The 21,838-nt window shown below is 47.8% G+C and overlaps 1 protein-coding gene across 2 annotated transcripts in view; it reads right to left on the bottom strand.

The window, feature by feature from the left end:
• Window positions 1–4,551: 4,551 nt before the first annotated feature.
• LOC144480578 (semaphorin-7A-like) overlaps window positions 4,552–21,838 on the bottom strand; it is a 65,196-nt gene continuing 47,909 nt past the window's right edge. For both annotated transcript variants that reach the window (XM_078200183.1, XM_078200182.1), the window contains exons 11-14: window positions 18,728–18,843; window positions 18,453–18,613; window positions 16,715–16,770; window positions 4,552–10,557 (exon numbers count right to left, since the gene is read on the bottom strand). In XM_078200183.1, the coding sequence (XP_078056309.1) occupies window positions 10,208–10,557; window positions 16,715–16,770; window positions 18,453–18,613; window positions 18,728–18,843 (683 nt within the window). In that variant the 3' untranslated portion in view covers window positions 4,552–10,207. The remainder of the gene's footprint in view (window positions 10,558–16,714; window positions 16,771–18,452; window positions 18,614–18,727; window positions 18,844–21,838) is intronic.

The following is a 21,838-nucleotide window of genomic DNA, read 5'->3' as shown; positions in this document are numbered from 1 at the left end:
TGTCGGCATGGGGGGGACCAGAACAGTCGGCTGAATAAATAACCATATGCTTCGACATCAGAATTGTCTGATTAGCCTTCTGTGAATTATTCCTGCTACTTAAGGGACACTGTGAAAAGTGGAGGGGGGGGGGGGGGCACGATCGGTCTGGGTGGCGGAGGTGGGTGGGAGGAGATAAGGGGCTCAGTAATGTTGGGGGGGTCCACTATCTTGGGGGAGGGGGGTGGCAGGGGAAGGGATTATCCCAACCAGGAGGGATCTGGCTTTAATTTATCTTTTTGCTACACATGCGCAGTAGGAGGCGCTGATCGGAGCTGCAGGCTTTCGGGCACTTTAAGCTACAGGCTTCTGTAGCGAGCGACAGACTTGCTCAAACTTTTGCAGCCAGAGTGCGTATGAGGCGTGGAGGCCTGTGAAAACGCGCCCAAAAAACAGATCTGATACTCTTCCGGTCCCATGACCACCCGGTACTTAGATAAAAAGTGGTCAAATATTGCCCAAAATGTGCGTAGCTTGCTCGAGTCAAAGCTGTGAACAAGTACCTATCGTACACGCACAAACAACTTAGCATTTCTTACAAGTATTCCCTCAGCGCAAGATTTATCAGACCACACAGAGTGAGGTTTGCGTATCTTATGAACATCAAACTTGTACTATCTTGAACAACAGGCGGCCATCAAGTAGATCAACAAATAAACAGCTTATTGAGATTAAATGACTTACTATAGAGAATGAGAAAAGGTTACGACTCCAGACTCCTAACAACCAGGGACACCAGCTCTCCAACTCTGGAACTGAATGCTCCAGCCCGCTTGGTCAACTGGGTCACATGACAAAGGAAATTAGGAGCAGAAGTTGGCAAATGTAGCCCCTCGGGCCTGCTCCACCATCCAATAAGGTCATGGCTGATCTCTCCCTGGTCTCAAATCCACCTCCCCACCTGTTCCCCATATCCCTTTAACCTTTTTTTTATTAGAAATATATGTCTCTTTCCTGAAACCATTTAATAGAACATAGAAAGTACAGCACAGAACAGGCCCTTCAGCCCACGTTGTTGTGCCGAGCTTTGTCTGAAACCCAGTTCAAGCTATTTCCTCCCTATCATCCCGAAGTACTCCATGTGCCTATCCAATAGCTTCTTAAATGGTCCTAAAGTTTCTGACTCCACTATCCCTGCAGGCAGTCCATTCCACACCCCAACCACTCTCTGAGTAAAAAACCTACCTCAGACATCCTTCCTATATCTCCCACCATGAACCCTATAGCTATGCCCCCTAGTTACCACTCCATTCACCCGAGGAAATAGTCTTTGAATGTTCACTCTATCTATCCCCCTCATCATCTTATAAACCTCTATCAAGTCTCCTCTCAACCTCCTCCGCTCCAAAGAGAAAAGCCCAAGTTCCCTCAACCTTTCCTCATAAGACCTACCCTCCAAACCAGGCAGCATCCTGGTAAATCTCCTCTGCACTCTTTCCAGCACTTCCACATCCTTCTTATAGTGAGGTGACCAGAACTGCACACAATATTCCAAATGTGGTCTCACCAAGGTCCTGTATAGTTGCAGCTGAACCCATGGCTCTTAAACTCCAACCCCCTGTTAATAAAAGCTAACACACTATAGGCCTTCTTCACAGCTCTATCCACTTGAGTGGCAACCTTTAGAGATCTGTGGATATGAACCCCAAGATCTCTCTGTTCCTCCACAGTCTTCAGAACCCTACCTTTGACCCTGTAATCCACATTTAAATTAGTCCTACCAAAATGAATCACCTCACATTTATCAGGGTTAAACTCCATTTGCCATTTTTCAGCCCAGCTTTGCATCCTATCTATGTCTCTTTGCAGCCTACAACAGCCCTCCACCTCATCCACTACTCCACCAATCTTGGTGTCATCAGCAAATTTACTGATCCATCCTTCAGCCCCCTCCTCTAAGTCATTAATAAAAATCACAAAGAGCAGAGGACCAAGCACTGATCCCTGTGGCACTCCACTAGCAACCTGCCTCCAATGCGAAAATTTTCCATCCACCACCACCCTCTGACTTCGATCAGACAGCCAGTTACCTATCCAATCGGCCAACTTTCCCTCTATCCCACGCCTCCTCACTTTGAACCCTTTAGTTATGCCCCCTAGTTACCACTCCATCCACCCGAGGAAATAGTCTTTGAACGTTCACTCTATCTATCCCCCTCATCATCTTATAAACCTCTATCAAGTCTCCTCTCAACCTCCTCCGCTCCAAAGAGAAAAGCCCAAGTTCACTCAACCTTTCCTCATAAGACCTACCCTCCAAACCAGGCAGCATCCTGGTAAATCTCCTCTGCACTCTTTCCAGCGCTTCCACATCCTTCTTATAGTGAGGTGACCAGAACTGCACACAATATTCCAAATGTGGTCTCACCAAGGTCCTGTACAGTTGCAGCATAACCCCACGGCTCTTAAACTCAAACCCCCTGTTAATGAACGCCAACAAACTATAGGCCTTCTTCACGGCTCTATCCACTCGAGTGGCAACCTTCAGAGATCTATGGATATGAACCCCAAGATCTCTCTGTTCCTCCACATTCTTCAGAACCCTACCTTTGAATGATTTTTTAATGATTTTTGAACCCTATTTTCAATGATTCAGACTCCACCGCGCTCTGGGGCAGCGAGTTCCACAAATTCACCACCCTCTGCGAGAAGTAGTTCCTCCGCATCGCAGTTTTAAATCTACCGCCTCTCAACCTATACCTGTGACCTCTTGTTCCAGATTGCCCCATAGGAGGAAACACTTGGTCAAGATGACCCATGGAGAATTCGCTCCTGAAAGGGCAGGCTACCACATCTCTCCCTTCAAGTTCCAGACTAACACGCTTCAATAGCAATTGGACTATTTGCAATATTATATGACAAATAATTGGGGCGGCATGGTTAGCACTGTAACCCTACAGCGCCAGGGAACCGGGTTCAATTCCAGCCTCCGGTCACTGTCCGTGTGGAGTTTGCACATTCTCCCCGTGTCTGCGTGGGTTTCCTCCGGGTGCTCCGGTTTCCTCCCACAGTCCAAAGATGTGCGGGTTAGGTTGATTGGCGATGCTAAATTGACCCTAGTGTCAGGGGGTTAGCGGGGTAAATATGTAGGGTTACAGGAATAGGGCCTGGGTGGGATTGTGATTGGTGCAGACTCAATGGGCTGAATGGCCTCCTTTTGCACTGTAGGGATTCTATGACTGTATGAAATGGAACTCAAACACAGCCTCTTATAAGGAAAGTCAGTCCGGGGATCTCTTGATCCCTTTGGGAGTTTCAGAATTCACTAACTGGTGCCCCATCAGCAGAGGTAACTTCCGTTTGAATTTCAGTGGGTTGACTCTCAACTTGTGAATGTGTGTCAGTGCAGATAAGCTCACCAGGTTCTACTGGAACATTCCAAGACAGTTTGGTGCAGCCTTACTTTCATCTGTTGTAATGTCACTAACAGGCATACTAGGACCTGTGGACAATTCTCTTCCTTTTGGATGGTCCAAGTGATTCTCAACACCAAATGTAATGTCCTGAACACCAGGCGAGCTCCAAGTGGATTAACGAACAAAGTGTAGAATGAGATTAATAACTATATGGAGAGAATGAGAAAAAGGCCACCATACTCCATGAATTTCAAACGACCAGGGAAAGCCACATCCCAGCTCTGGAACCGCACACTCCGGCTGCTGGACCTGTTGAGCTTGTCCATCATTTCCTGTTTTTTTAAGTTGAAAATTGTGAGGATAGAGAATGGGAACTGAAAGGTAGCACCAAGATTTATGCGTGTTAACATGTTAAATACCACATCTCCTTTTCTTGATTTTATTCATGCACGGATTGCGGGCATCGCTGGCGAGGCACAGCACTTATTGCCCATCCACAATTGCCCTTGAGGAGGTGGTGCCAAGCTGCCTTCTTAAACCGTTGCAGTCCATGTGGTGTAGGTACACCCCCAGTGCTGTTAGGGAGGGAGTTCCAGGATTTTGACCCAGCGACGCTGACGGAACGGTGATATATGATACAGTGGGAGGCAATGACCTTGTGGTATTAATCACTAGACTATCAATCCATAAACTGAGCTAATGTTCTGGGGACCTGGGTTTGAACCCTACCACGGCAGATGGTAGAATTAGAATTCAATAAAAATGATCTGGAATTAAGAATCTACTGATGACCGTGGAATCATTATCGATTGTCGGAAAAATCCATCTGGTTCAATAATGTCCTTTAGGGAAAGAAATCTGCCGTCCTTACCCGGTCTGGACTACATGTGACTCCAGAGACACAGCAATGTGGTTGACTCTCAACTGCCCTTGAGCAGCTAGGGATGGGCAATAAATGCTGGCCCAGCCAGCGACGCCCATGTCCCACAAATGAATTAATTTTTTAAAAAGTCAGGGTGGTGGGTGGTTAGGAGGTCCAGCTGGTGGTGTTTCCATGTGCCTTGTGTTTTAGCATATGCTAAAAAGTTTGAAGTTTGACTTCCTGGAGTTTAGTTTTGTTGCATATGAACAAATGGAGGCAGACTTAGTTGCAGTGTAAATGTTAGCTTTATTGCCAGTTATTTAAAGTGCAAATCACATCCTCGCTTAGAAAGATAATGCACAAACAATGAGCTTGTATGGCGTGCAAACTTCACCAAAGTGAGCCAGTTAGGCTCTTGAGCTTATCCTTCTATCCAGTGAGATCATGGCAGATCTGTAACTTAACTTTTTTCCTTAATACCACTGCTTAATGTAAATCCATCCTCCATCCTCTGCAGGTAAAGGGAACAGGTATTGCCTCCTTTTCCAGAATGCAGCATGACAGAATGTTCCCTGCTGCATTCCCTGTGGAAATTCAGTCATGATCTCCTTGTCATTGAGTCAGTAATCCTTTCTCTGCCGGACAAATCGACACCTCAGAGTTAAACATCCCAGTGGAATATGATTCTGACTATCATTGAATCAGAGAATAGAATCACTACAGTGCGGGAGAGGCCAGTCGGCCCATCGAGTCTGCACCAACTCTGACAGATTATCTTACCCAGGCCCTCTCCCTGTAACCCCACACATTTACCATGGCTAATCCCACCTAACCTACTCATCTTGGGACACTATGGGTCAATTTAGCACGGCCAATGCACCCTAACCAGCGTGTCTTTTGGACTGTGGTAGGAAACTGGAACACCCGGAGGAAACCCACGCAGACACAGGGAGAATGTGCAGGCTCCACACCGTGACCTGAGCCGGGAATCGAACCCGGGTCCCTGGCACTGTGAGACTGTAGTGCTAACCACTGTGCCACCGTGCCGTCCCTACTCGCCCATAATCCTCACTGTTTCCTGCCACTGCTGCCTCACAGCACTTGCTTCTGCCACCCTTTCAGTCTATGAATGCCAGCTTCCCAGGGGGTCGCTGGCTAGATCGTGATGCAGAGCGACGCCAACAGCGTGGGTTAAATTCCGGTACCGGCTGAGGTTATCCAGGCGGGTCATCCCTGCCTTCCCAACCTTGCCCCTCACCTGAGGTCCAGTGACCCTCAAATTAAATCACCACCAGTCAGCTCTTCCCCTCAAAGGGAAAAGCAGCCAATGAGACAGTGGCAACCTTCACTTTGTTTTCCAGATTCCCACCACCCTCTGGATGAAAAAGTTTTTCCTCAAATCCCCTCCAAATCTCCTGCTCCTTGCATTAAATCTATGCCCCCTGGTTACTGACCCCTCGACTAAGGGGGGCAAGTTTCTTCCGATCCACCCTCTATTTCGCTCATAATTCTGTACACCTCAGCTCTTCTCCCCCCCCCCCCCCCCCGCCGCCTTCTCTGCTCTAAGGAAAATAACCCCAGCCTCTCTTCAAGTTCAGTCAGGAGAAATTTCATCAAGGAGTAAGAGATGTCTTCTCCCAATTGCAATAACTTCCGCACCCCACCCATCACCCACTATCCCCCACCCCACCCATCACCCACTACCCCCTCCCCCACCCCCCATCACCAACTACCACCTCCCCTTCCCGCACCCAAGGACCATGCAGCAAGGTTTTACTATAGAAATAGTACGACAACGTCTTAGAGCTTCCTGCACCTCAGACAGCAAGATCGTGACAAAGTCCATCAACTCTTTGGCAGCCATCTCAATAATGTCACCAGCGATTGGATGCCAAGGAGGAGATTCCTGAACACGCTCAATAATATACATCAATCTACCAACAATCAGAAAATACAATACAATATTAAAAAAAACAAAAACTTTGCAATTAATCACAGAATAAATACTGAAATATCACATCATTATGCACATAAATAAGCATTTCAAACCAATCTTTCTCTCTTTGATTCTTATTAGTGTGCAGGGATTTTATATCTTGCTTAAGGAAGGTTGGCCCAGGTAAGATGTTTGGTGAGATTATTCAGTAAGGCAGGGGGCCACTTTGGGAATTGACAACCTGGCTTGTGGGCTTGGTGTCAAACATTGTGACGCGCCTTGAGATGCGTCATTGTCTCGGAGACGCTGTAGGCGTCGCATAGCCGACAGCAGCCCCGAGAAAGTGAAACTTGTCCTCAATTTCAGAGGTGTGTTTGACCCGCTCAGAAGTGGCACGTCGGACTTTTGGGTGGGTCAGCAAGTTCAGGGAGGATCTTGTTCGCCTCGATACTGCAGTTAAAATGATTACACTCAAGCTCTGTCGCTGATACACAATTGTTATTTGTACTTGCAGCCTGTAAGAGCTAGGCCAGTTTCTGCAAAACACTTAAGCAACATCAGCATTGGCACATCGAACAATCTCCAAGCCAAATATAACAAAGCTACAAGCTTGTAGGTGGAATAGCCATTGAAGAGTATGATGTTAGATGTATTTAATTGCGGCTATAGCTGTTGCTTTCTATCACCACCATCTTGACAATGAATAGCCAACTCTCATTGCTCAGATCCTGAAGTTTCCCACGTTCAATTTACAATCCATAAGAATTAGGGGCGGAATTAGGCCACTCGGCCCATCCAGTCTGCTCCGCCATTCAATCATGGCTGATATTTTTCTCATCCCCATTCTCCTGCCTTTTCCCCACAACCCCTGATCCCACCTGTGACAGGTCCTGTGGACCCCCCTTGATTGATGCTGGAAGCTGCGCAGTGTCAGACTGCCCTGGGGTCTGTGCTCTGTTTCACATTTACAAGAAATATCACAAAGCCAGGAGCAGCTGGACATTGCGCAAATCAAAACAGGCGTCACGGAGTTCACTTTCAGTCACACGACCTTCCGCAGCCCTCAACAAAATCACACCCCCCCCCCCCCCCCCCCCCGACAGCAAAAAGCGAAACAAAAACAGAAAATGTTGGAAAATCCCAGCAGGCCTGACAGCGTCAGGAGAGAGAATAGAAGCAAAGTTTCATGTTCTGATAAAGAATCATCCAGGTTCATAAGAACGCAAGAACTAGGAGCAGGAGTAGGGCATCTGGCCCCTCGAGCCTGCTCCGCCATTCAATAAGATCATGGCTGATCTTTTTGTGGACTCAGCTCCACTTACCCGCCCGCTCACCAGAACCCTTAATTCCTTTACTGTTCAAAAATTTATCTATCCTTGCCTTAAAAACATTCAATGAGGTAGCTTCAACTGCTTCACTGGGCAGGGAATTCCACACATTCACAACCCTTTGGGTAAAGAAGTTCCTCCTCAACTCAGTCCTAAATCTGCTCCCCCTTACTTTGAGGCTATGCTCCCTAATTCTAGTTTCACCTGCCAGTGGAAATAACTTCCCTGCTTCTATCTTATCTATTCCCTTCATAATCTTATATGTTTCTGTAAGATCTCCCATCATTCTTCTAAATTCCAATGAGTATAGCCCCAGTCCATTCAGTCTCTCCTCATAAGCCAACCCCCTCATCTCCAGAATCAACCTAGTGAATTTCCTCTTCGAAACACTGCCTCTATTCTCGCTCCCCACAGATGCTGTCAGACCTGCTGAGATTTTCCAACATTTTCTGTTTTTGTTTCAGGTTCCAGCATCCGCAGGATCTCGCCATTAGCGAAATGCGAGAGTGAAGTTCCCGCAACATTCCGCCGATGGGATTCACGTTGGCGGAAGTGATTGCCCACGCCCCTCCCTCACCCTCAGTGGCGATTCCATGCTGTACAGTGTTGGGAACCTCCTTGCAATATATTTGTATATCACTATCGGCCCATACGCTGAAATCATTCCCCAACCCCCACCTGCCCCCATCCCATGGCGAATACTGGGCGGGATTTTATGGCCTCGCTCATCCTGAAACCATAAAATCCCGCCCGAGGTCAACGGGCCTTCCCTCGCTCCGCCCCTCACCCGCTCTGATTCCCGTGGCGGGCAGGGCGATAAATCTCCGGCCAATGTGCCCACAGCACCGTGAGGTGAGAATGGCGCAACGTATGACTGGCCTCAGAAGGCGAGCAGAGCTCTCATGGGAGCTCGGAGGGGAGTGGCAGGGTGGAGAGAGGGCACTGCCAGGGGATGCCCCTGGGTGAACAATGCTTCCTGGTGAGCTCGCTGTGTCCTGGGTGGGATGGGTGCAACCTTTAAAAATGGCGCCCGGATCACTCGAGCGCAGAGTCGCGTGCCTGGCTGGCCAATCAGAGGCTGCCCACCAGCGATACATCGCACAAACGCTGCCCGCCTTCTTTTTCGCACCGAGTCCCGGACCACATGGGCAGAAAACCACTTTCTCCGCCCGATATCAGACTTTTCCAACATCGAGAACAATCCTCCCCGAAGGAAGGACGATCCCTCCAACTTCGAGTTACCTCAACTCCTTCTCCTTTCGCAACTTACAACAGTTCGTTAAAAATTATTCATATTTACACTAATTCCTGGTCGGAGGAATTTCAAACTATGTGCAACTTTGCAATTTCCACATTTCAGTGCGGATGCGGAGTCCTCACCGAAAATGGAGCTATCCGGCTCACACACTCATTACTCATCCTGTAGGTTCAAATTGAGTCAAGGTTTGGGTTACAAATAGATAATATTGAGAAATTATTATTGGGTAAGTGGGGATTCCCCTACTTTTGATTGCAATATTGGAATTGTGGACTCAATTTTAACTGGGGCTGTTTAAAAGTCTTAAAGTTTATTTATTAGTGTCACAAGTAGGCTTACATTAACACTGCAATGAAGTTACTGTGAAAAAACCTAGTCGCCACACTCCGGCGCCTGTTCGGGTACACTGAGGGAGAATTTAGCATGGCCAATGCACCCTAACCAGCACGTCTTTCAGACTGTGGGAGGAAACTGGAGCACCCGGAGGAAACCCACGCAGACACGGGGAGAGTACGTGCAAACTCCGCACAGACAGTGACCCAAATTGGGAATCGAACCCGGGTCCCGGGCACTGTGAGGCAGCAGTGCTAACCACTGTGCCATCCTTCACCAATCACCAGCCTGATTTCTCCTGACGGAGTCAAGAATGCAGCAAAAATGAAGATTTGGATTAAATTTGTCTTCTCCATCAGAATAAAGAGTTGAGATTTGAATGATTGCAGATTTTAATCTTTTATTCCTGCATTCACCTAATAATTTACCTCATTCACACAAAAAAAAAGACCAAATTATTATTTTGCCCATGTTTTGGGAAGTGGATCTATCCAAGTTGGATGGATCGGATGGGTGCATCCTCCAACTGTATCCCCTCATGTATTTTAAAGTAAAGTTTATTTATTAGTCACAAGTAGGCTTACAGTAACACTGCAATGAAGTTACTGTGAAAATACCCTCGTCGCCTCACTCCGGTGCCTGTTCGGGTTACACTGAGGGAGAATTTAGCATGGCCAATGCACCTAACCAGCACGTCTTTCAGATTGTGGGAGGAAACCGGAGCACCCGGAGGAAACCTACGCAGACACGGGGAGAACGTGCAGACTCCGCACAGACAGTGACCCAAGCCGGGAATTGAACCCAGGTCCCTAGCGCTGTGAGGCAGCAGTGCTAACCACTGTGCCACTCCGATGTCCCCTCGAGAGTGATAAGGTCACCGTCTTTCATCTGGAATATTGGCTTGAACGTCGAGATCAGGGCACCTGGAGCAAAGCTTCATGTTGTCTCCATCCGGAATAATTTACACAAGTCAAAGCAAAATGGGAAATGGGAGATGGGGCTCGTTTCCTGGTGGGGGAAGGGAAGATCTGGGTGTGGCGGGCGGAATGTTCTCTGCGATGGACAATTTGATTCCCGTTGAATCTTTGTGCAAACTCAGTGCAGGAAGAGAGCTGCGACCGTCATCAAAACAGAATACACAGCCACACTGTATCTGGGCAAATGCATCGGAGACCCATTGCCTTGAATGAGGTAGGAGATGTGAAGCTGTTCATGTCCTCGTTCATTTGAACTACAGGTGTAGGCGTTGGCTTTGACTTGAGACAGGTCGCTTATGAACAGCAGGCAATCATCTTCATTCAAAGAGCAGTCCATCACCTGGCCCTCCACCCTCCACGAGTAATCAGCATGATAAGATTGCTTTGGGCAAGACAGGTACACAGGGCCAGTTCCTTCTAGGGGAAGGGCAGGATTCTTCTCTTCACCAGGTCCCCGCTGGCGATAAGCTGGGAGGAAGAAAATGGAAATCATTAATTTGCTGCCTCATTCCATAGAAACATAGAAGCAAGAGCAGGCCATTCTGCCCTTCAAAACTACTCCACCGTTGATTTTTATCGTGGCTGATCAAATTCGATATGCCTTTAGCCCCAAGAGCTATATCTAATTTCTTCTTGAAATCACAGAACATTTTAGTCTCAACTACATCCTGTGGTAGTGAATTCCACACATTCACCACCCTCTGGGTGAAGGAATTTCTCCTCACCTCAGTCCTAAAAGGTTTACCCCTTATCCTCAAACTATGATCCCTACTTCTGGACTCCCCCACCATCGGGAACATTCTGAATCTCCCCTGTTGGAATTTTATAAATTTCTATGAGATCCCTTCTCACTCTTCTAAACTCCAGTGAACATAATCCTAACTGACTTGGTCTCTCCTCATGTGACAGACTTGCCATCCCAGGAATCAGCCTGGTAAACCTTCACTGCACTCCCTCAATAGCAAGGACATCCTTCCTCAGATAAGGACGCCAAAACTGTACTGAATACTCCAGACGTGGCCTCACCAATGCCCTTTACAATTGCAGCAAAACAACCCTATTCCTACACTCAAATTCTCTCGCTATGAAGGCCAACATACCGTTTGCCTTTTTTTGTTCAAAGATCTGACGCTTCTGAACTTTTGATTTATTTTTTGCAATGATTTCAGTTCAGACGTATGCTCCAGAGAGGCGTAAACATTGACAACATAAAAAGGAAGTTACTGGCCTCCATCCCATTACATCAAAGCTTTCAAGTTGGAGAAATCCCAACTAACCCCCCACTTCTCTCAGTTTCAAGTTGTTCTTGAATGATCTCTAGCCCAGACACGGTCTTTTTATAAAGCCTTCCCGGTACTCGATTGAGGGTTACAAGTTAGCAAGGAACGAGCTGAAAAAGGGGCTTAGGAGAGCTAGGAGGGGACATGAGAAGTCCTTGGCGGGTCGGATCAAGGAAAACCCCAAGGCTTTTTACTCTTATGTGAGGAATAAAAGAATGACCAGGGTGAGGTTAGGGCCAGTCAAGGACAGTAGTGGGAACTTGTGTATGGAATCAGTAGAGATAGGCAAGGTGATGAATGAATACTTTTCTTCAGTGTTCACCAAGGAGAGGGGCCATGTTTTTGAGGAAGAGAAGGTGTTACAGGCTAATAGGCTGGAGGAAATAGATGTTCGGAGGGAGGATGTCCTGGCAGTTTTGAATAAACTGAAGGTCGATAAGTCCCCTGGGCCTGATGAAATATATCCTAGGATTCTTTGGGAGGCAAGGGATGAGATTGCAGAGCCTTTGGCTTTGATCTTTGGGTCCTCGCTGTCCACGGGGATGGTGCCAGAGGACTGGAGAATGGCGAATGTTGTTCCTCTGTTTAAGAAAGGGAATAGAAATGACCCTGGTAATTATAGACCGGTTAGTTTTACTTCGGTGGTTGGTAAATTGATGGAAAAGGTCCTTAGGGATGGGATTTATGACCATTTAGAAAGATGCGGATTAATCCGGGATAGTCAGCACGGATTCGTGAAGGGCAAGTCGTGCCTCACAAATTTGATTGAATTTTTTGAGGAGGTAACTAAGTGTGTTGATGAAGGTAGGGCAGTTGATGTCATATACATGGATTTTAGTAAGGCGTTTGATAAGGTCCCCCAAAGTCGGCTTATGATGAAAGTGAGGAGGTGTGGGATAGAGGGAAAGTTGGCAGATTGGATAGGTAACTGGCTGTCTGATCGAAGACAGAGGGTGGTGGTGGATGGAAAATTTTCGGACTGGAGGCAGGTTGCTAGCGGAGTGCCACAGGGATCAGTGCTTGGTCCTCTGCTCTTTGTGATTTTTATTAATGACTTAGAGGAGAGGGTTGAAGGGTGGATCAGTAAATTTGCTGATGACACCAAGATCAGTGGAGTAGTGGATGAGGTGGAGGGCTGTTGTAGGCTGCAAAGAGACATAGATAGGATGCAAAGCTGGGCTGAAAAATGGCAAATGGAGTTTAACCCTGAGAGTCAGGGGCACTGGCTATGGTAAGTGCACAAGGTTATGGGGATAGGGCCTGGGTGAGTTTGTGGTCAGGGCAGACTCGATGGGCCAAATGGCCTCCTTCGTCTCTGTAGGCTTCTATGATTCTAGGACATTAACTGAGTTTCTGAATTAATAGTCTTCGCGATAATATCACTAGGCCATCGCGTATCCTGCTAATCCCCCTGACACTAAGGGGCAATCTAGTGTGGCCAATCCAACTAACCTCATTCAATACTTTCAGTGGAAGGACAAGTTCAGGAGAGAAGTCAAACTGACCTTCCACCCAGTTTTCCATCAGAGAAATGTGTAAAAGTCACCTGGAGGGGATTTGAACTTAGTTGAGTTTAAGTTTCGGGTAAACCCACATGAGGCATTTCCACACATCTGGCCCTGTTTGCATCCTATCAGTTAGCAAACGGAATGAGGACAGTTTTGGGCTTGTAATAATTGCATATACCGGTGGCCACAAACTGGAACCTGTCCCGAGATAGGGCTTGTTTTGTGGGTGGGAAGGGGAGATCTTGGTTTGATGGGTGGAAAGGTCTCCGCTAACCAGGATGAGAGCAATTCCAAAACACCTCAAAGAAGCTTTGGACAAATCAGGACAAAGCAGTCCTCTTGATCTTCTGATCACCCCCCCCCCATCCGCCAATGATGCACAGTGGCAGCCGTGTGTACCATCTACAAGATGCACTGTAGCAACTCAGCAAGGCTCCTTCGACAGCACCTCCCAAATCCACGACCTCTACCACCTAGAGGGACAAGGGAGAAGATACCTAGGAACGCCATCACCTGCAAATTCCCCTCCAACCCACACACCATCCTGACTTGGAAATATATCAGTGTTCCTCAACGCCTCTACTTTCTCAGAAGACTAAGGAAATTTGGCATGTCAGTTACGACTCTCACCAACGTTTACAGATGCACCATAGAAAGCATTCTTTCTGGTTGTATCACAGCTTGGTATGGCTCCTGCTCTGCCCAAGACCGCAAGGAACTACAAAAGGTCGTGAACGTAGCCCAGTCCATCACACAAACCAGCCTCCCATCCATTGACTCTGTCTACACTTCTCGCTGCCTCGGCAAAGCAGCCAGCATAATTAAGGACCCCACGCATGTCAGTCATTCTCTCTTTCACCTTCTTCCATCAGGAAAAAGATACAGAAAGTCTGAGGTCACATATCGACCGATTCAAGAACAGCTTCTTCCCTGTTGCCATCAGACTTTTGAATGGACCTACCTTGTCCATTCTGATCTTTCTGAAAGCTGATCTTTCTCTACACCCTAGCTATGACTGTAACACTACATTCTGCACCCTCGCCTTTCCTTCTCCCCTTTGTACTCTATGAACGGTATGCTTTGTCTGTATAGCGCGCAAGAAACAATACTTTTCACTGTACACTAATACATGCGGCAATAATAGATCAAATCAAAATCCTAGAACTCCCTCCCTAACAGCACTGTGGGTGTACCTACACCACAGGGACTGCAGTGGTTGAAGAAGGCAGCTCACCACCACCTTCTCAAGCGCAACTGGAGTTGGGCAATAAATACTGGTCTAGCTAATGATGCTCACATCCCCAAACAAATGATAAAAATAGATTTTAATAAGTAGAGAAGGATTGGAAAATTGGATCAAGTACGGTGGAGGTGAATGACATATCAGAGAATCATAGAATCTGCAGTGCAAAGGAGGCCATTCAGCCCGTTAAGTCTGCACTGACAACAATCCTACCCAGGCCCTATTCCCGCAACCCCATGCATTTACCCTAGTTAATCCCCCTGACGCTAACGGACCATTTAGCATGGCCAATCCACCTAACCTGCACATCTTTGGAGTGTGGGAGGAAACCCACGCAGGCACGGGGAGAATGTGCAAACTCCACACAGACAGTGAGCAGAGGTCAGAATCAAACCCGGGTCCCTGGCACTGTGAGGCAGCAGTGCTAACCCCTGTGCCACCGTGCTGCCCACGTACTTGAGCACTCAGCACCCTCCCCTCCCCCCACCCTCCCAACAGGGTGCATTTTACCCCCAAGAATGCCTTGTAACTGGGTGAGAGCTCTGTCTGTTTAAAGGGGAAATAAGCTCAGGATATCATTCCGTAACTTCAATGTCGAAATGGAGAAGTTCACAATTTCACAAGCAGAAGTGGTTTGTTTCCGACATTGCTAATGTGTCCACAGTTCACTTTGCACTGAGTGCACATCCAGAATCACCCACGCACAGTAGCGGGACGGGGGTGTGCGGGGTGAGGGAGGAAGTTTCCCAGTCCTTCGTCAATAGGATCTTAAGTTCACCACTGCCCACCAATTCACCATGGCCAATCCACCTAACCTACAATTGGAATATTATTTAAATTGGAATATTATTTAAATGGAGAAAAATTACATCGTGCGACTGTGCAGAGGGACCTGGGGGTCCTTGTGCACGAATCGCAAAAACTCAGTCTGCAGGTGCAGCAGGTGATCAAGAAGGCGAATGGAATGTTGGCCTTTATCGCGAGGGGGATAGAATATAAAAGCAGGGAGGTCTTGCTGCAAGTGTACAAGGCACTGGTGAGGCCGCAACTGGAGTACTGTGTGCAGTTTTGGTCCCCTTATTTGCAAAAGGATATATTGGCCTTGGAGGGAGTGCAGAGAAGGTTCACCAGGTTGATACCGGAGATGAGGGGTGTAGCTTATGAGGAGAGATTAAACAGATTGGGTCTGTACTCGTTGGAGTTTAGAAGGCTGAGGGGTGATTTTATAGAGACATATAAGATAATGAAGGGGCTGGATAGGGTAGAGGTGGAGAGATTCTTTCCACTTAGAAGGGAAACCAGAACTAGAGGGCACAGCCTCAAAATAAGGGGGGGCCGGTTCAGAACAGAGTTGAGGGGGAACTTCTTCTCTCAGAGGGTAGTGAATCTCTGGAATTCTCTGCCCATTGAAGTGGTGGAGGCTTCCTCGTTGAATATGTTTAAATCACGGGTAGATGGTTTTCTGATCGATAAGGGAATTAGGGGATATGGGGAGCAGGCGGGTAAGTGGAACTGATTCGCTTCAGATCAGCCATGATCTTGTTGAATGGCGGGGCAGGCTCGAAGGGCCAGATGGCCTACTCCTGCTCCTATTTCTTATGTTCTTATGTTCTTACACATCTTTGGACACTAATGGGGAGGTGATGGCCTAGTGGTATTATCGCTAGACTATTAATCCAGAAACTCAGCTAATGTTCTGGGGACCCGGGTTCGAATCCCGCCACGGCAGATGGTGGAATTTGAATTCAATAAAAAATGTCTGGAATTAAGAATCTACTGATGACCATGAAACCATTGTCGATTGTCGGAAAAACCCATCTGGTTCACTGATATCCTTGAGGGAAGGAAACCTGCCGTCCTTACCTGGTCTGGCCTACATGTGACTTCAGAGCCACAGCAATGTGGTTGACTCTCAACTGCCCTCGGGCAACTAGGGATGGGCAATAAACGCTGGCCAGCCAGCGACACCCATGTCCCATGAATGAATTTTTTAAAAACTGAGGGGCAATTTAGCATGGCCAATCAACCTAACCTGCATGTCTTTGGATTGTGGGAAGAAACCGGAGCAGCCAGAGGAAATCCACGCAGACACGGGGAGAATGTGCAAACTCCAGACAGTCACCCGAGGCCGGGAATCGAACCCTTGCCCCTGGCACTGTGACATGCCACACAAGGCAGCCTCTTGTACATGTGCAGGGTAAGCCCAACTGAGTGACAATATTTAAAGTTTATTTACGAGTGTCACAAGTAGACTCACATCAACACTGCAATGAAGTAACTGTGAAAATCCCCTAGTCGCCACACTCCAGTGCCTGTTCGGGTACACTGAGGGAGAATTTAGCACGGACAATGCACCGAACCAGCACATCTTTCGGACTGTGGGAGGAAACCGGAGCACCCAGAGGAAACCCACGCAGACACGGGGAGAACGTGCAAACTCCACATAGGCAGTGACCCGAGGCTGGAATCGAACCTGGGGCCCTGGCGCTGTGAGGCAGCAGTGCTATCCACCGTTCCACCCTTTTGGATAACCCACCGCAGTTAAACAGAAAATTTGCGAGATTCAAGGGATTGATTGGGAAAGCAAATCTTACATTTCTCTTGAGGACATTTCCTGGTGTTTCCATGCTCAATATCTTGGATGAGATATCTGTAAAAAGGAAAAGGCGAGAGAAAGGTTAGTCTGCATTCCTGGTCTGATTCCGCTGTTTCCAATTCTTCCCCCCGAGATTACTCTGAGCGCAATATTGCCTTCACAGCATTAACACGAAACAGCTTCATCACATAAGGCACAAGGGTGATTATCGATAGGCCAGTGATAGACTTTCATTCAAATCATAACTTTCCTTTGAATCAGGCTTTTCCAGATTCTCTGTGTTCACCTCTCCGGCTTTTGCAGGATTTGTTTTGCTTGGAGGAGCGTTCTGCTGCCTGGGTCCTAACTCACAGCAAGCCCTCTCTGTCCACCATTCCAGTGCTCACTGGCTTCCAATGCAGTATCATCAAGTTCACCTTCTGATCAGTGCTCAGTAATGGGCACTGCATTGGATAACGGGGATTCTAATGGGGAATTGGCACTCTACTGTGTACTGGACCCAGTAATGGGTGATTGTAGTGTGCACCGTACTAGACACTGTACTAGACACAGTACTGGATGCTATAATGGGCACTGTACTGGATGCTGTAATGGGATATTGTAATGGACACTAGAATAGAACCTGTAATGGGTCACTGTAATGGGTTATTCTAGCGGGCACTGTACTGGACACTAATGGGTTATTCTTGTGGGAACGGTACTGGGCACTGTAATGGGTTATTGTACTGGGCAATTCTAGTGGGCACTGTTCTGGGTTATTCTGGTAGGCACTGTACTGGATTATTGTACTGGCACTGTAATGGGCTATTCTAGTGGGCACTGGAATGGGCTATTCTAGTGGGCACTGGAATGGGTTATTCTGGTGGGCACTGTAATGGGTTATTGTACTGGGCACTATGATGGGTTATTGTACTGGGCACGGTACTGCATCGGGGCTGTGCTGACAGGAACAAACACTCTCGTTAGAAAATGACCCCATCAGTTTCCCCCGATTATCCAGGATCAAGCTGTTCAGTGAGTCACAGCAGAGTTCCAGTGGAACCCTCACCCGTTGAAAGAACGACTTGTATTTCACGGGAAACCCCAGCAGATCCCAGAGTGCTTTGCAACCAATGGAGTGCTTTTGAATTAGAGTCATTTCTGTGCAAGATGGCACAATGGCACAGTGGTTAGTACTGCTGCCTCACAGTGCCAGGGATCTGGGCCAGCTTGGGTCACTGTCTGTGTGAAGTTTGCATGTTCACCCCGTATCTGCATGGGTTTGCTCCGGGTGCTCCGGTTTCCTCCCACAGTCCGAAAGACATGCTAGTTGGATGCATTGGCCATGCTAAATTCTCCCTCCCTACCGAACAAGCGCCAGAGTGTGCGGACGAGGGGATTTTTCACAGTAACTTCACTGACGTGTTAATGTAAGCCTACTTGTGACACTAATAAATAAACTTTAAAAAACTTGCCAGTACTTGGCCCATAGCCCTGAATGTTATGATGAGCCAAGTGCTCATCCAGGTACTTTTTAAAGAATGTGAGGCAACCCACCTCCACCACCCTCCCAGGCAGCGCATTCCAGACCGTCACCACCCTCTGGGTAAAAAAGTTTTTCCTCAAATCCCCGTTAAACCTCCCACCCCTCACTTTTAACTTGTGTTCCCTCATGACTGACCCTTCAACTAAGGGGAACAGCTGCTCCCTATCCACCTTGCCCCTTTAAAATAAATAAAACTGTTCTTCAGACTTACTTAGAATGGCTTGTGCTGGGAACACATGTCCTCTCTTTGGCATCCCATGCACAGTAGGGGTCTCTGGCCATTACACATGTTGTACAACTGTTGGTATACTTTTCGCACTGTGCCAGTGGGACCCGAACCACCTCGCTGGCTGTGGTAACGTACAGAAATTTCTAACAAAAGAAAGTTGAAAAAAATGTTAATTTAAGCAGGTATTTCTAATCAACGATACAACTGATTATCATTTCCAGGTCAGGGAGGTGACCCCCGTTGACCTTTGCACTTACGGTTTCAGAGTCGAGAGACATTGACAAGATTTGTTTTGGTTCCTGGAAAATTGTAAGTTCCGATATGGTGAAGACTGACTGACTGAACTCAAGGCCCTTCAAGATTCTACCGTTATCTGCAAGGAGAAACAAGACAGACCCCAAGGTTTCAAATGTGAAAACCAAGACAAATTCACATTTCTCTGATAATCTACATCAGCTCAAATCTCTAGACGGACCAGAAATCCCAAAATAGGCCTTGGAAGTTCTTAAAATTTCATAATCTTAGAATTCTTACAGTGAAAAAGGAGGCCATTCGGAAACTGCACCGACTCTCTGAAATGCATCTTACTCAGGCCATATCCCCGTAACCCCACATATGGCAGCATGGTGGTTAGCACTGCTGCCTCACAGCCCCAAGGACCCAGGTTCGATTCCCGGCTTGGGTCACTGTCTGTGCGGAGTCTGCACGTTCTCCCCCGTGTCTGCGTGGGTTTCCTCCGGGTGCTCCGGTTTCCTCCCACAGTCCAAAGAAAGTAGGAAAGAGCTCAAACGAGGAAGTAGAAGGGCAAAAAGGGGTCACGAAATGTCCTTGGCAGACAGGATTAAGGAGAATCCCAAGGCATTTTATTCATATGTTAGGAACAAAAGGGTTGTCAGGGAAAAAATCGGACCTCTCAGGGACAAAAGTGGGGAATTATGCTTAGAGCCCAAAGAAGTAGGGGAGATCCTAAATGAATACTTTGCATCAGTATTCACAAAGGAGAGGGTTGTGTTGACTGGGAGTGTCTCGGAGGGGAGTGTTGACCCGTTTGAGAAAATCTCCATTACAAGGGAGGAAGTGTTAGGTTTTTTAGGGAATATAAAGACTGACAAATCCCCAGGGCCCGATGGAATCTATCCAAGGCTGCTCAGGGAGACGAGAGATGAAATCGCTGGGCCTCTGACGCAAATCTTTGTCTCGTCACTGGACGCAGGTGAGATCCCAGAGGATTGGAGGATAGCTAATGTGGTCCCGTTATTTAAGAAGGGGAGGAAGGATAACCCGGGAAATTATAGGCTGGTGAGCTTGACGTCCGTGGTAGGGAAGTTGTTGGAGAGGATTCTTAGAGATAGGATGTATGCGCATTTGGAAAGAAATAAACTCATTAACGATAGTCAGCATGGTTTTGTGAGAGGGAGGTCATGCCTCACTAACCTGGTGGAGTTTTTTGAAGGAGTGACTAGAATGGTTGACGAGGGAAGGGCCATGGATGTCGTCTATATGGACTTTAGTAAAGCGTTTGACAAAGTCCCTCATGGTAGGTTGGTGCAAAAGGTTGGATCTCATGGGATAAAGGGGGAGGTGGCTAGATGGGTGGAGAACTGGCTTGGTCACAGAAGACAGAGGGTGGGACTGGGAGGGTCTTTTTCCGGCTGGATGCCTGTGACTAGTGGTGTTCCACAGGGCTCTGTATTGGGACCTCTGCTGTTTGTGATTTATATAAACGATCTGGAAGAAGGTGTAACTGGGGTGATCAGTAAGTTTGCGGACGACACGAAAATGGCTGGACTTGCAGATAGTGAGGAACATTGTCAGAGGCTACAGAAGGATATAGATAGGCTGGAAATTTGGGCAAAGAAATGGCAGATGGAGTTCAATCCTGATAAATGCGAAGTGATGCATTTTGGTAGAACTAACGTAGGGAGGAGCTATACGATAAATGGCAGAACCATAAAGGGTGTAGATACATAGAGGGACCTGGGTGTGCAAGTCCACAGATCCTTGAAGGTGACGTCACGGGTGGAGAAGGTAGTGAATAAGGCATATGGCATGCTTGCCTTTATAGGACAGGGCATAGAGTATAAAAGTTGGGGTCTGATGTTGCGGTTGTATAGAATGTTGGTTCGGCCGCATTTGGAATACTGCGCCCAGTTCTGGTCGCCACACTACCAGAAGGACGTGGAGGCTTTAGAGAGAGTGCAGAGGAGGTTTACCAGGATGTTGCCTGGTATGGAAGGGCTTAGTTATGAGGAGAGATTGGGTAAACTGGGTGTTCTCACTGGAAAGACGGAGGATGAGGGGTGATAGAGGTGTATAAAATTATGAAAGGCATAGATAGGGTGAACGGTGGGAAGCTTTTTCCCAGGTCGGTGGTGACGTTCATGAGGGGTCATAGGTTCAAGGTGAGGCGGGGAGGTTTAACACGGATATCAGAAGGACGTATTTTACACAGAGGGGAGTGGGGGCCTGGAATGCGCTGCCGGGCAAGGTGGTGGAGGCGGACACACTGGGAACGTTTAAGACTTATCTAGATAGCCACATGAACGGAGTGGGAATGGAGGGATACAAAAGAATGGTCTAGTTTGGACCAGGGAGCGGCGCGGGCTTGGAGGGCCGAAGGGCCTGTTCCTGTGCTGTATTGTTCTTGGTTCTAGGTACATTTGCCATGCTAAATTGCCCATAGTGTCCCAGGATGTGTATGTTAGAGGGATTAGTGGGGTAAATTGTTCGACCGGAGCAAGGCAGAGAGGGAGTGATTCTTGGCAGGAGTGCTGCGGGCAAGAGATTTATTCTTGGTTTTTACCTTTCTTTTGCGTGGAGGTTTTTTTTAAAACTGTAATCCAAAGGGGCCCGCGGAGTAGTCTGGGAAGGTTTTTTCTTTTTTTTTACTGCGCAGGTGCCTGAAGTCAGCCAGTAGTACGCGTGAGGTTTAAAAAGCAGGCCGCATTATCCAGCGGGCAGCATTGTTAGCGGGCAGCGGAGTGAGCAGGGAGCAGAGTGAAGGCTGAAGGGCTTTGGCTCAACGGGCGGGGCAGGGTGGGGTTAGTTCTTAGTTGTTTCCTGTGTTATTTGAAGAAAGGGGGAATTATGAGTGTGAGGCCAGTTTGTTGTTCTCGGTGTCGGATGTGGGAGGTCCTGGAGTCTCCTAGCCTCCCGGAGTCCATATCTGCACCAGGTGCGTCGAGCTGCAGCTCCTAAGGGACCACGTTAGGGAACTGGAGCAGCAGCTCGATGACCTTCGTCTGGTTAGGGAGAATGAGGAGGTGATAGAGAGGAGTTACAGGCAGGTGGTCACACCGGGGCCACGGGAGGCAGACAAGTGGGGCACGGTTAGGAAGGGGAAGAGGAAAGGTCAGGTACTAGAGAGT

The sequence above is a fragment of the Mustelus asterias genome, chromosome 29 (assembly GCF_964213995.1).
Source record: "Mustelus asterias chromosome 29, sMusAst1.hap1.1, whole genome shotgun sequence".
In the NCBI taxonomy this organism is placed as follows: Eukaryota; Metazoa; Chordata; class Chondrichthyes; order Carcharhiniformes; family Triakidae; genus Mustelus; species Mustelus asterias.
This window is presented reverse-complemented; position numbering and strand designations above follow the sequence as displayed.